Raw genomic sequence first — 16,112 nt, forward strand, 5'->3', positions numbered from 1 at the left:
GGAAAATATCTCAACACAATAAAATCCATTTATGATAAGCCCACCACAAGTATCATTCTGAATGGAGAAACCTGAGGGCCTTTCCCTTAAGAACAGGAACAAGACAAGGATGCCTACTCTCACCACTTCTATCTAACATTGTACTGGAGGCTGCAGTTTCTAAAACAACTTAGTCTTCCAACAGATGAGAGCAGTGTTTCCTCAAAGGCTGGTTAGGTGATAATGGAGCACACAAAGGTCTGAGAACCACAGATCAATAGCATAGTCATAGAGTGAGCTGTTAAAGCAATAGCAAATGCTAACAAATGCTGAGCTATGTGCCAGGCACTACTCTAATCTCTTTATGTGGGGTGTCTCATTTTATCCTCCTATAACTCTGCAAGTGAGAAACTGTTGTTACTTTTATTTTACAGGTGATAAAACAAAGGGACACATTTGGGGAATGAAAGAATTGAAATTAAAACACAGGAAGTTTGACTAGAAGCTTTATGCCTTCTGAACTTTCACTGTTGATAGTGAAGACCTAATTACTTCTGTGTTTTGCATGTTGAAAATGATATTTTGGTATGAATGTAATATGTTTCAGATTATGAGTGTTTGCCTATTGAACCAAATGTCTGTGTATGATATCCTCTGGAAATGATAAAGCACTCTAATAATGAGGACCCTGAGGATTTGATCCTTCACAAAATGTCCTCTTATCCTATCGCTTTTGAAGAACTGTCTGACCTAATTCTGACCTGCCTTCAATTAATTAATATATCTATAAAATAATTACATTGTTTCTTTTCTCCCTCTGTCTCTCTCTATATACATAAATAATCATCATTGGCACATTATAAAGCAACTTTTTAATCCTAAGTATTGCATCTGCACACAGAGACAGTTTTTAGAGTGTCAACAATTAATCCATGAGTTGGTTTCAAAGAATAAGCACTCTGTTTTATTGTTCAGCAACACAGGTCAATTCTGGAAGTAGTTGTGGTTTTTCTTACACAGGCAACAATTTTATTAAGGAGGTTTCTCTCAAATGATGTCATCAAAATACCTTAGAGTTTAAGAATCACAGACCATTTAGTAACAGCAATTGGTGAGAGAGGGGACTGTTGGGGAAATAGGTTTTTGTATTTGAGTTGAAAATTTTCTTTCAAAAACAAATAGAAAGTTAGTAATAAGAACTAGTCCTTTTAAAGTCTTCTTAGTAACATCAGACTTGATCTACACTACTGACCTCTTCCTGATCCCAGACAATGCTAAAAGTTTATGAAACAACAGGTTAAAATTAGAAGACAAAGTGGGATACAACCTCAAGGATTATTAATGGAAACTACTGTCATTATTTAGGTCCCCCTGGTTTTAGTTTTCTTCTCAACTCCTTCCCATCACAAACACACACAGACACAACAGGTGGAAAACCAGCTCATTCTTTATTTTTCATTTGTTTAAACCAATGAATATTCTGCCTCAGGAGCCAGAACATGCTGCCTTATATAACTAAGGTAAGAGTGTGTGTGCGTGCGTGTGTGTGTGTGCGTGCGTGTGTGTGTGTGTGTGTGTTATGTGCTATTCTGGGACAGAGAAGGGGGCAAGTAGAAATCCCGAAGGGCTATGGTAAGAAGGCAGAGTTGCTACCTCCCTTTCAAAGCTACGTCTGGAAAAGGGGGTGGGGACTATACCAACACATCACCACCCCGCATGCCATTCTCACACACGGATGCTTCTCCGTCATGTTCTCTGGGAAATTTCCCCAAGATTAGGAAAAGGACGGTAGCGCGGGTCTGCTTCGTAAGGCGAGTTTTTACCACTGCAACACAAAGAACAGCGGAGCGCGCTTTCACATCGTCGCAACTCCACTCACTTGACCAGCCCTACACTTCAGCACCACGGAGAGCGTCACCTCCTCGGCTACCACCCATGGGGAGCCAGATTCTCGCGACTCAGCACCGGATCCCGGTCCACTAGAGGAGGGACGAGCCTGCGTATTTTACCCTCAATGTAAGCAGCTGTAATGATTCTTTTATATTGATTTTTCCATCACCTCCTCGGCTACCACCCATGGGGAGCCAGATTCTCGCGACTCAGCACCGGATCCCGGTCCACTAGAGGAGGGACAAGCCTGCGTATTTTACCCTCAATGTAAGCAGCTGTAATGATTCTTTTATATTGATTTTTCCAGTAGAGGTTGTTTTCTTGCTGAAATATGGAATTAAACTTTTATTTATTAGCTCTCTCCCCGTACAGCATTGCTTAGATTTTTAGGTGTTTAAGTCTGGATCTGAGATCTTTCTTATTTGTTGAGTTGGTAGGGAAATTTCTTTTTCTTTTATTGAAAGTCTAAGTTTACAAAACCATTTAAAAATAGACAACTCATTTGGTAGCCTAGTCCTTTTGTGCTGGAATAGTATACTTTTATTCCTAGAAGAGTATGTGTGTTGTCTCTTCTTATTACTGAGAGCTTTCTAATTTGCTGCTTTTGTGGTTGTATTTACATTAATATAAATATGGGGATGAGAGGAGGAAGGTGGCTGTATTCTAATAAGTAGCCACCATTAAAAAACTAATGGTGGCAAAAAGAGATTGTTATTTTTCTTTTTTCTTGTTGAAAGTACGGTCCGAGCTCTACGTATCCTATAAATACCCATTTCAAAATAACAAATATGCTCTTAATAAAAGAGATGTAATCTAGGTAGGGCTTTGAGATGAGCTTTGAAACTCTAGATCACAGAATCTCCCCTTTAAGTCTGAAGTTGTAAACTCACTTATGTATGAGTGAGTAAACATAATCAAGACGTTATTGCCATTAATTGTAATTTAAAGGCTTAATGTATTCATGGTAAATTTGAAAGAGGCAATAGTGATTGACCCTGTCGGGTGGGACTCAGTGAATTTTTGCCTCAGAATGCCACCTGCTGGTGGGTTCTATTTCTGAAGCACTGGGCACACATCGGTTTTATGAATGAACTCACATTAAATCCAGAATATTCATTATGGATATGATGCATATCTACTCTCTAAAATCTTTTTAATGATGACATTTATTCAATTATTTAACAACTTACCAAGGTTCTATGTTACAATTATAATTTCATAAACATCTATTTCCAAAAACCTTGCTCCTAAGCTTAGGAGCATGTAGACTAGCTAACTCCTTTAGGCAGTAATTAACCCAGAAAAAATCAGAACTATGTGGATCCTCATTGAGGCTAATTTCAGAATACATGTGGTATCTTAGATGAGAACTACCAGGAGCTCTTGCTTAGTAAAAGCAATCAACATTTTCCCCCAGATAAATATTTAGCATGTTACTTTTTTCCAGTATTTTTGTTTTACAATTTAAAGATCTCTCTTACTTTCCTAGTAGTAAATGTTCATTTCAGACTCTTTTATCACAGAAGTCAATGAAACCATCAATAGGTTACATATATCTACTATTCCAAGACAATTCTTTTTTTAAAATTTAACTATTTTTTAAAATAGTTACATTTAATAGGAGTAGTAGTAATCTTTTTTTAAAAAAAATGTAGCTGAACTTGCCATTTCAGCTCTAACTGTAGCTATATACAATGAGATATAAACATCCAGTTTTATAACTCCCCAGTTACAAATAGGCAAATAAAGATCTTAAAAGTAAGAAGAAAAAGAAGCACACACAAAGCACTAGTCATATTTTAATAATTAATACATGGGGTACCTTGAAAATATTGAGAACAATCTCTTCTTAAATGATGTTATTTGGTGTAAAATAAATTACTAATATAATCATTATTAACATTCATAAACACTAGATAATATTTTTCACACCAAGATGCAATGGACAAACTATCCTACATTAGTGGAATTGTTTGGAAAGTACATCCTACTATAACATATCATAATGAATAGCAGAGCGATATTTTGCTTGTTTCCTGTAGGATCTGACTAGTAAGGTGTATGAACTATGCATACTGCAAGGTAATTAGGTGGGCATCTTTTTCTTTTATTCAAAATATATATGTGGTACAAAGCAAGTTATTGTCTCTAGCTTAAGTGGAAACTTGAGTGCCTTAGACCCACAATTAATATAATTGAAATAAACTAAATCAGACTTAAAAATATCCAGTGTCACTAGAGCACTTACTAGGAACTGATAAGTAATTTATATGAATTATCTCACCTCAGCCACAGAATAAGGAAGGTGATATTTAGAAATAAGTTAAATGTCTTTGGAATTATGTAAAGTTTTTCAGGAGTATTTTGAAGAAGTGGAAATACCTCAATTTTCTCCCTCAGTCACTCAAGAGACTTACTATATCCTCTGCTATTAGCTGTCTTACTGAGCAACTTATGGGCCATCATTTATAATGGACCTAATTGGAAGCTGGTTTTACTTTGAAACTCATGCCTTATATTAAAAATTGTCAGTCAGAAATAGAAAATAGTAGTTATAAGAATATATAGCTCTTGTATTTGTAAGAAGGAGGATGCTGGTAAACATGAACACCTCGATTTTATTGGTCTTCTTAAACGACCAACCCAGATCAAGTATTTGAGAGTCCTTAAATTAAGTTATTAGACCATGCACTATATCCCAGGCATCAGGATACTGGGCACCAGGTGCATATGCCACATAAACAAGTAATTCTTCTGCCCTCAAGGATCTTGAACTCTAATGGAAAAAGTTACAGTCTAAAGAAACTTAGAAAAAATGCAGGAGAAAGCATAGTTTTCATCAGACAGACTAGATTCCTAATGGTGGGTCCACCACTCACAAGTTGTGTAGCTTGGGAAAAGTGGGTAATTTATTTGATCCTCGTTTCATCATCTATTCAATGGGAATAACAATAGCACCTAAATCATGTAGTAGTTTATGAACATTTAAAATGATAATGCCTATAAAGCACTCAGCACAGTGGCTGGCACATGGTTAATGTGTAGTAAATGTTCATTATGATTAAATAGTCATTTAGGAAAATAGCCAAGCTTATCAGATGATAATTTATTTAAAACAATAATTCATATAAAGCACTTAGCACACTGTCTGGCACATGGTAAATGTGTAATATATGTTAACTATCACTATCATATAGTCATTTAGAAAAATAGATAAGCTGAGTATTTCAGTGTAGAGTAAAATGTGAGCCAGTTTAAGTAATTGTGTACTTAACTGTATTGATATGTAAGATTTCGATCATTTTTGTCGTGACATTTTATAAGTCTTTATAGTATCAGGGCATTTAGTATACATTATTTAATCTCCACTGTGGTCCTGAGGAATGTGAGGGATGAATTTTATGACTCCCTTTATGTTGGTAAAGGAATTGAGGTTTAGGAGAAGACCCCAAATCACTTGACAATTTCATCACTGTTGCTCTGGACCAAAACTAAGAATATGTTCACTTGGGAAAGGACACACAGACCGGGACTGGGTTTTCCTAGGTGTCTGATCTCACTGCTAGATTTCGTTTGGTGCTACATCCAGTTGGGAAATGGTACAGACTGAATTGATTTCAAGCTTGCATAATTTCCACAGAGATGATTTTTGATACATGTAGCAATTTTAGAAAAAAGACAACAAATATCTCTAAAAAACATTTTGATCAAGTGGCCTTTTCCTCATCAGTAATAAACCACAATCCCTGCCCCCAAAAGGCTTATGGTCATGCTCATTTGTAGCTGGACTTAGGGTGCAAGATTCATACTTTTCATAGATCACTGATATGTGGCTTCCTTCATACTGGCTGATGCATCTGTAAGATCAGCCTGATAAAAATAGCAACCAAGGGATCAAGAGGGAGTTTAATAATCATCATTCCTCCTCTCATATATGGTTTTGTTTCCACTGGAACCCTTCTTCCCAATGACATCAAATGTCAATGTATGCATTTCTGGAAAATGAAAAACACAGTATCTTAATTGAGGTGTTTGATGAGTTTGATCACTCATTATCTCTATAACATATGCAAATAAAAATGCATTTGCATTTGAAGTTCACTTTTAAGAAAAATACTAAAGTAAGAGCTTCTAAATGCCAATTGCATTTTAGAGAAAATCATTTTGCTCAATATCGGCCTAAAACTATGAAAGATCACCAGAGCCCAGCAGGGCAACACATCTGATTCATGAGTGTAAGCTTTGGCCCCCAGTTATTGTGGGTCACATAACTCTATCCTTCTGACATGTTATCTTTTGTGGGTTTTTTCTAACCCATGTGACAGGTATGCGCAAAGCATGAATATTTGTAATATCAAGAATAAATGGCAAGAATGAGGTTGCTAAATACATTCATCAGTGCATAAATGTTTAAAAAGCATCATTAGAGGGATATCAAAGTAGAAGGAAGTCAGAGCTAATAAGAAGCCCACAGTGAGGTTAAAAGGCCTCCATCAATTATCTGTATCAGTTCATATGGCTCAAGGGTCTGCTGTGAAGCCCCTCGTGTTGGAAGCAATCTCACTGAGTAGAAGGCTCATGAGGTTTCATCTGCAATGAAAAGGAGCAGAATTGACAATTTTGTGAGCAACCAAATGTATCTCAAAGCTGAGGTTTTAAAGGCTGTGAAAGAGAGGCTTGTTTATTTCTTATAACATCTTGGTGTCTGCTTTCAAGGTCATTCAGAAAATGTACATCAACTGGTAAAAGCACTTTAACTTCTTAAGTAAGTACCAGACACATACATAGATTTTTCTTTGAGAAAATGTAATTATTATAAGAATGTCAAGATTTATACTATACCCTAACCTTGTGCAGAAATTATTTGCCTTAAGGTTTAGTCTTTTTACTTCACCTGCCTCAGTTTCTTCACCTACAAGGTGAGACTGCTAATACATTGCTTTTTATGTTTGGTTTTGTTTTTGTCTTTTAGTGAGAAAAATGAATAATGCTTGAACATCCCTTAAGTTTGTAAACTGCAGCATCTATGATATTCACATGGACTCTGAATTTAGACTGGGTACTTATGTGTTCCTTGCGAAATGTCCTCTGCTCTGACTTGGTTTAGAGGTTATTATATTTCTTTTGAATTAATCTCCATGGATTGTTGCTGTGTAATACTTGTGTAACCCTGACCTTGTAGACTGACCTGTTCTCCCTCTTGAGCAGACCTCTAATGGAAAAGTGAGGTGGAATCAAGCTGTAGTGCCAGCTTCTTCTAGAACAGCTACTGTTTCATATCTAACAAACTGCTCAGATGCTCTTGAGTGGAAACTGCTTTTTTCAGGTTGAATTGTGATGGCTAAGTCCAGAGAGGTTCTCCTGAGAGGAGTAGAAGCTTATTGCAAGATAGGCTGAGTAATTCCATAAGAAAGATTATGAGTCTTCTGTGGGCTCAACTTCTACCTGTGAGTGTGTGCCAAGACAGGGGATGCTCATTACATCCCCTGAAACCGAACCTTGGGGAATATACATGGGGTGACTGTATAGCTTTCAACTCAGTCATCTCTCTCCTTCTGAAAAACTTATAATAATAAATGCCTGCACACTATTTGTGAATTCCTCTCTCCTGTAAAGGGATTCCCAATCTATGGTCTGCCTTTGGTACCAACAAGCAGCCTCTCTCCCTGGAATAATGACATTATTGAAAGAAATGGGCTCAGAAGGAGCTTATAAATTTGAATCCTGATGATCTTTTCCCCAGCAATCTTTCATCAAAATGCACTTTATAAAAGTGGATGGCAGTTCAAATGCTCTTCCTAAAGGAGGGCAGAGCTCTCTATTAGGGTTTATCACCCACAGTTGCCTTCTGAAGGAGTTTCCCATAATTATTCTTTATAATTTTTGCAGATGAAGAAGCTACCCCACTGTATAGGTTAGCAACTTTCCCAAGGGAAGTGTGACTCAGCTCCAGGCAGGATTAGAATACCAACCTCTGACCTCCAGTCTCTGCTTTATCCCAGAGATAGAGCCCCCCAAGGGGCTAAAACCAAAGAAGTTTGAACAGGTCAAAAAGTAAAATGAGTAGAAACCTAAATGGAGCCCAAAATTCAAAAGTTCAAAAGAATAATTGAAATGACTTTAAAAATCTCAGAACAGTAGGTTTAATTTAAAAGCCTTCCTCTGTGATTACTTTTGTTTGCTTATTTTTAAATGTGGTTTAAATGAAATGCTGAGTATTTTTTATGCATGGAGACATAACCAATAACAAAAAGACAATTCTCTGGGACTATAAAAAATAGTTAAAACAAACAACCCTCCAAGTACTTACTCTTTAGAACAGATATGCTCTTGCTAAAATTTATGCTATTCTAATATTATTTGAATAGTGTAAGTGGGGGTAGATTAGAAAAGGAAAATGGAAAATACAGGTAAGACCAACTGGAGAAACAGAAAAGTATAAGATGTCCAAGTTGGTAGAGGCTTTGGAAGGTCTGGTTCATCCTCTCTGTTCTACAATTTTCTGAGAACTAGAAGCTGGGCACCTGCTAAAGATCTGAAGGCTAGCTGGAGGATTTGAGCTCCTGACTTGAGCTCAAATTACACAATAGCTGTTATTGTCTCTAGACTGCCATTTTAAAACTGTGGCAAGCAAAGGTTAGGTAACTTGTCCAAAGTCACAAGGCTGGCAAAAAGGTGAGGCAGGACTTCTGCTCTCAGCCTGCTGACTTCCAAGCCTGCCTTTCATCTCTCTTCTCTCAGTAGGTTCATCTGAGAAGAGGATAATGAAGGTTTGATGCAAAAATTAGACAAGTTAATATATGTGAAGCTCTTAGTATAATGCCTGGCATATAATAGGTACTTAATAAATGTTAACTGCTATTATCATTAGTGTTAGTATTAATCTCTACACTATGCCCCAATGGTAAAGAGCAACAAGCTAGAAGTGAATTCAGCCTGTAAGCTGACCTATTTCTTTCATCCATATAAAAATTCGGTTTCAGTCTTAAGAAGCTACAACTGAACTCCCTCAGGAAGGCTGCTTCAGCAGCCATCAGCAAGTGGCAGTGACTCTAGTCCTGCTCCCTGCCACATCTTGCCCTTGAGTAGGTGTATAAGCTGCATGGGGAGCAGAAAGCATGGTCCCTACAGAGAATAGTATGAAATGTAGAAAGACGTGTGTGGTCATGCTTGCATGTCGCTGCAGTTCTGCCGTAGTGTGGGGGCCCATCGAGAGCAATACAGCTGAACCAAAGGCAGCAGTATCCCTGGCCACCAGCTCTGTGGCATTGCTCCTGGGGAACTGGGCATATCAAGAGATGGGAGGGGATGGAATAAAACCAACATTGACCGAGTACTTTCTACATGCATGTGACCTCTTTTAATCCCCCATGTACCCTGTGGAACACAAAAAGTTACCCACACCGTGCAGGCCAGAAAACTAAAGCACAAAGGGGTTAAGTGACTTGCTCATACCTACAGAAGCATAAATAAAACAGACAGCCCTCTCGCTGATCCAGCCACACCACTCCCCATACCTCCACCTCCCCTGACGCTCCACCCGGACCCACCCGTGAGCTCTCCTACACCCAAGCGGTATAAAGTCAGTATTCTCCCATTTGAAAAAATAGTTCAGGTATACCAATTTGTCTTTTTTATTATTGTTATTGAAACAAAAATGATTGTGCATATCTGCGGGGTACAGCGTTGAATATCAATACCTGTGTGCAATGCATGATGCTCAAATCAGGATCATTAGTATATCCAACACTATACAAGGTAATCATTTTTTATGGCCCTTTACCAATTTCTCACCAACCCGCCTTCACTGTCCCCCTTTCCTATTTGGTGGTCTCAGTTCTGTTCTTCCAACTAATTATTGTGACTGATTAAGACAATGATTTCTGATAAGATTTCATAATTTCTCATAAGATCCCAGTCGTGATATTCTTTGTCTCAACGGCTTTTGTTTGCCCTGCCCCCGGGGAATCCGCAGGCCCCGGGAAAAGTAACCGAGCATCTTTGCCTTGTTGCCACACAGGTTGGGGAGCAGCACCTTCAAAAACATGCAGCGCCGGCACACGACGCTGAGGGAGAAGGGTCGCCGCCAGGCCATCCGCGGTCCCGCCTACATGTTCAACGAGAAGGGCACCAGCCTGACGCCCGAGGAGGAGCGCTTCCTGGACTCGGCTGAGTATGGCAACATCCCGGTGGTCAGGAAAATGCTGGAGGAGTCCAAGACCCTCAATTTCAACTGCGTGGACTACATGGGGCAGAACGCGCTGCAGCTGGCCGTGGGCAACGAGCACTTGGAGGTCACGGAGCTGCTGCTCAAGAAGGAGAACCTGGCGCGGGTGGGGGACGCGCTGCTGCTGGCCATCAGCAAGGGCTACGTGCGCATCGTGGAGGCCATCCTCAACCACCCGGCCTTCGCTCAGGGCCAGCGCCTGACGCTCAGCCCTCTGGAGCAGGAGCTGCGCGACGACGACTTCTACGCCTACGACGAGGACGGCACGCGCTTCTCCCACGACATCACGCCCATCATCCTGGCGGCCCACTGCCAGGAGTACGAGATCGTGCACATCCTGCTGCTCAAGGGCGCACGCATCGAGCGGCCCCATGACTACTTCTGCAAGTGCAGCGAGTGCACCGAGAAGCAGCGGAAGGACTCCTTCAGCCACTCGCGCTCCCGCATGAACGCCTACAAAGGACTGGCGAGTGCCGCCTACCTGTCCCTGTCCAGCGAAGATCCTGTCCTCACAGCGCTGGAGCTGAGCAACGAGTTAGCCCGGCTGGCCAACATTGAGACTGAATTCAAGGTAACGCCCTCTCACCACCCTGCAGGCAGACTGACCAAGGGGCTCGTCCACGTGCGTTCCGCAGCAAAGGGGGTTGTCTGCTGCTCTAAGAAAGCGTGGAGGCCTCGGGGTCTTGCTGTTCAGGGTCACGGGGAGGAAGGGTGACATCTCACTTGTGTCAGGTGTAGGGAAAAGCAGCTCGTTAGATGGAAGATTTTAAACTACGTAAATGTGGTAAATGGGTGACTTAAGCACAACTCTGCACGGTAAAAGACAAGCAACTGGCAGGCAGGATTATATCGTGGCTCTGGTGTGAACGCCTCCGCTCTGCCCCAGGAGGCCCAGGAGTATCAGAATATCTAATCACCTGTGCTTATTTCCCAGTCTAGGGCCTAGGCTTCTTGATTGCTTCACCTGCATGGTTTTGATTCATCTTGTTCACATCTCTGTCTTATCATATACTGTGCTGATCTTAGATTCAGTCTCATTCTAATGCTAGGAATATTTGGCTGCAGCTTTTCTTAGACCTAGCAAGCTATTGCTATTGTCCTGGTAATGGGCTGAGGAGGAGGTACATGAAAATGAAAACTGTCTCTGTAGAGTTGGGTTTGTCACCCCCATAGATGGGCCCGGGGCAAAGCCCTATAATTCAGCTACCTTGAGAACTCCTTGACCTACCAGGCTACCCCACAAAATGCAGACCCATCTCCAAAGTCCATTATTCTATAGCGGTCTCGTGCTTTTACTGTCAACTTGCAGTTCCCCTGAAAGAGAAGACTGGGATCTAATGTAGGACTTCTTTTGACACAATGTTTAACAATGATAAGTGCAAACACAGTGGGTGTTTATTGTACCAAGCACTAAATGCTTTACCTATATGATCTTATTTAATCCCCTCAACAACCATATGACATGAGTACTATTATTATCCCCATTTTATATGAGGGCATAGAGGTAGAGAGAATAAGCAGCAAAACCATTGTTCTAATCTAGGCCCTAAGACCCCAGAGTCAACTCGAAGCCACTCTGGGAAACTGAGAGTCAAAGGCCTTGTTTATGTATTGAGTTTCTCAGAGTCTCACTTGTCTTTATCTGCATGATGAAGGGATTCCCCAGTGCAGCAGGTATGGCCGGGGGAGTAGGAAACACCACGAGGCTCAGTTTTCTCATCTTGCCATTCAATCCGAGACTATTATGTGTTAGATGCCAAGCAAAATACAAGGAGGTGCTGCACACAGGGCTGGCTATTGAGCTGAGAAAAGATGTCACCTGCAAGTTAAATTTTCATTATCCAAACAAGATGTCAGTGCAAGAGCTGCCCCTGCATGGGGCACAGTTAGGTGGCCAAGGATGGGTACCAACTCATAGCAAAGGATGCCCCCGGGACTTGTTATTCAGGCAAATCTCAAAGGAGGAGATGGAATTGGGTTGGGCCTTACTGAGCAGGAGAATTGGATCAGTGGGAAGAGAAAGGTGGGCACTTGGATAAGGCAAGTAACGGTGAGGCCTGAATGGCCCAGAGTGGGGAGGAGACAGCTGAGAAGCTCCATGTGATGCGAATGTAGACGTCCTGTAGTGACATGCATGAGGAATGCTGAAGAGACCAGTGGGGGCAGATCTCAGAGGGCCCTGCATGTCAGGCTGAGTGCTTTGAATGATATCCTGTAGGAAATGGAAAGCCACTAAAAGTTTGTGTTTAGGGTACTAACATGAAGAGAACTAGAGTTTTGGAAATTTACTTTCCTGGTAGGTAAGATGAATTGGAGGACTTGGACTGGGACTAATAAGGAGGACAATTTAGTTGTGCACATGTGAGGCCATGGCAGCCTCTCTGTAGGAACAGGCTTGTCCCACAAGCCAGGACAGAAAGGCCAGGCCAACAAGTCAAGGCCAACAGAAGGTTTTAGGTCACCACAAATTGTGAATAGTTGGAAATCATTTAATTAAGCTGATTTTATTCCATCTGTCCTCTCATCTCGGACCCATCCACTGAACTGGAGACATTTCCCTGAATCCTGCATTGTTCATGGCCTCATCTAAAACACTTGGTGGATGTAGATGTAGGGATTACCCAAAGAAGTTCCCAAGGAATGAGCTATTGCCTCTTCTTTCTTTCTTTGTGTGCAATAAACCTCACCTACCAATATTAAAGTCCAAGTATGTCCCAAAGAAGGTTGGTGGAACTTTGTTGTTCCCTGGTCTTCCGATCAATTCTGCACAGCCCATGTGAAAAAAATAGCTAAGCCAGTTAATTCAGATATCTCTGAATTAATTCAAGAAAAAAAAATATCTCAGGGAAAAAAATTAAGCAAAAAATGTTTTTTGGATCAGATTATCTGGCTAGTTGCACAACCCCCCATTTATCTCACATCCAGGAGAGTGCCAGCCTTACTAAATAAAGCAACACTAGACTAACACTTGGAAATACATCTGAGCCATTTACTAAACCCAAAAGTCTGGCATATTTTAGTATATACAATATCTAAAACTGGAAATTTCTTGAAAGCATCTACTATGATATTTTGATTTAAAAAGTAAATTATGAAAATTGAAGACAATTAAGAACACTACTAACATGATGACAAATCCTTTCTACAATGCAGTGATTTACTCAGAATAAGAGTCAATACATTTGCTGACTATTAACAGCCCCCTAGTTACCTTTGTTTGAAATAATGTCTTTCAGATTGTCGACGAATGGTGCATTATAAATTAACCTAACTGTTCCTTTAGAACTTTATTACTTATTCAACTATCCTTTTATGTGCATTACTGACATTATAAATTTTCACAGAGAAGAAAGCAGCTTAGCAGGAGAGAAGTCAAATTGTAATAAAGGAATAAAGAGCAAATGGATGTGTTCTAAAATGCACTCTTTACGAGTCTGTTCTGCTTTCAAGGGACTACATGTTGTTTCTTATTGCCACGTTAGAGAGATTACCTGATGTCACTGATTCTGTGAAAAAACTATCAAATTCTAATTGGAAATGTCATACGTCATCCTCCACATCCTCTGAAACACTCATTCTGGAAGTGACTCTCTTGGCTAGGAAACATCATCCATGAAAAAACTGAATTCAGTTGCTCAGGCTATTGTTTTTGGAGCCATTTTAAATTATTACCACAATAGAGTCTAGTTGTTAACAAGAAGTGTAGCCAATGCCAAGGTCTCCAGTAAATTCTGGCTGGAGTTAAATGCCTGCTAACAAGCCATTATTTTTGGTGTGAAAATATGTAGCTGTTCAAAGATTTTCTTATGTCTCTCTAATCTTGTATCTATAAAGATATTAAAATTTGATGTGATCACTGGGGCCTTCTCAGTGCCTTGAATGGTGCCCAGTAAACCAGTAAGTATGCTAGAAATACAGTCAGCCCTCCATACCTGTGGATGCAAACCAGAGCTGACTGTACTAGCCATTTTATGTAAGGAACTTGAGCATCTTCAGATTTTGGTACCCACAGTGGGTCCTGGAACCAATCCTTACAGATTCAGAGGGATGACTCTATTTAATGAGTAAATGAAAGAAATCCCAAAAGGATAATCATTTCAACTAAAGAAGCAAGTGATTGCTTGTATCTATTGTTTAAATTCTTCATTCACTTATGGATTTAACAGAGGCTTTGATGGACATGGTGAACTGCCAATGCTCTAGAGAAAGTTACAAGTTGTTTGGGGGATAAAACAAACACACATTAAACAACTGAGAACCAACATATGCTGCACTGTATGGTGTATGGAGGGCAAAGTATGTCTTCCTACTGTCTTACCTAAAGTATCTAAAATGGGGTTTGGGAGCACTGCCAACTAATGACATTTTTGTTGCTTGGTTTACCTGTGCAGTAGGAGCCAGAGAAAGGAAAGGCTGGTGTGAACTGAACTATTCGGAAGTGCCTCATCCTGGTGAAATGGGTTCTCTCAGTGTAGAGGCACCCAGAGTAGCAAGGAAAAATAAAGAATTTGTCTATCTCAGCTGGGTTATAGCTTCTGCCACCAAAAACACAATGAGGTCTCTGAATCACTCCTGAATTATTCTGTTTGGCTTTCTTCACTGATCATCCTTCTGGTAAAATTGCCTAGGGTCCCCTGTATTTTTTTGGTTTATTCCCAGTTGAATTCCTGTGCATTTTGTCTATGTGTGTTGTTTATCTGTGGAACTGTTGTTTCAAAATGATTAGAGCAGTTCATCTTCTTCCATCTCAGAGTTATGGTGGCAGCAATGCAGCGAGAGGATGTGGGAGAAAGAATGATGAGGGACTATTGTACAGTAAGGTGTAGGGCTTTGGAAGGAGACAGAAAACAGGAGGGGGTGGAGGTATCCCTCTTCCTCTCTCACCTTTTGCTGAAATTTAAAAGCATCCAGTGTTCTCAAGTCAGGGAACTGTGGAAGTCCAACAAACACATATCTCAGTTATTTCACGTTTGGTCATTCCGAAGAAAAGCAAAGTTACAACTGAGAAGGCTCTTCGTGTTGACAAAATGTCAGCATGGAGGCTGTTGATTGTGTTTCAGTCACAAGCAATTTATTCTTATAGACCTCAGAGGGCAAGAGTAGGGGAAAGAAAACTTAAGCTGTAACATCATCCTGCTTATAGTGTTAATGACTTTTCTGTTTATCAATGGGTTAACTGCATGTATTATGAAAAATAGATGATGAATTATGTATCAATGTTTGTGCTGTCATTTTAAGACTCATAAAAAACTCTCTGGGCCTAAAATACCACAAATTAAAAATGCAAATAATGATAAATCAGAACAATTTGCCACCTGCTATGATCTCTAGTGAGATCCCATTGTGGAAGGTAAAGATGTTGAAATGAGAGTTTGTAATCTGCTTGCAAACTCATCAGAACGGAAGAAGGAAGGGAGGAGGAGTGACTTTGTATTGTGGTACCCAGAGCTCAGAGCACATTTGAACTCTGGCTGTCTGGAGCCAGGGAGACAGGAAGCATGAGTAAAGACCCAGTTTGGGCCAGAAGCAGCACTAAAGGCTGAATAAGCCTGTTGCCTCGGGCCTCCGGTGTCTGTGCTGGTTTCTCACGTGCTTTGAATATTTTTAGGATTTTTGAATTTTATAGACCAACACCCTGGGAAAATAAATTTCCTTGAGGTTTGAAAGCTTGGCTGGTACTATAAACAAATGCCTGCTTAGCATGCAGGAAATGACTTGAAGACTGTTTCCTTTTCCATTGGGAAAATATTTTGTAAGCTGTGAAGGCTGCAGGTCTAAACAGAAAGTCATTTGTGTGTGTGTGTGTGTGTGTTCCTTTTCCATTGGGAAAATATTTTGTAAGCTGTGAAGGCTGCAGGTCTAAACAGAAAGTCGTGTGTGTGTGTGTGTGTGTGTGTGTGTGTGTGTGTGTGTGTAAGAGAACCTGACAGAAAAGTCCTCAAAACACTCATTTATATATCATTCCCAATACCATTAGGGATCTTACCGTATGACCCTAGCCCTGTGCTTGAGCATC

The 16,112-nt window shown here is 40.3% G+C and overlaps 1 protein-coding gene across 1 annotated transcript; it reads left to right on the plus strand.

Annotated features, from left to right (window-relative positions):
* The first annotated feature begins 1,773 nt into the window (after nt 1-1,773).
* Nucleotides 1,774-10,811, plus strand: LOC103581937 (short transient receptor potential channel 7-like). The gene is made up of 2 exons (XM_008563648.1): nt 1,774-1,995; nt 9,890-10,811. Coding segments are annotated over exons 1-2 (924 nt in total). The 5' UTR covers nt 1,774-1,993.
* Nucleotides 10,812-16,112: the final 5,301 nt, after the last annotated feature.

The sequence above is a fragment of the Galeopterus variegatus genome, unplaced genomic scaffold (genome assembly GCF_000696425.1).
Source record: "Galeopterus variegatus unplaced genomic scaffold, G_variegatus-3.0.2 Scaffold14366, whole genome shotgun sequence".
NCBI classification, from domain to species: Eukaryota; Metazoa; Chordata; class Mammalia; order Dermoptera; family Cynocephalidae; genus Galeopterus; species Galeopterus variegatus.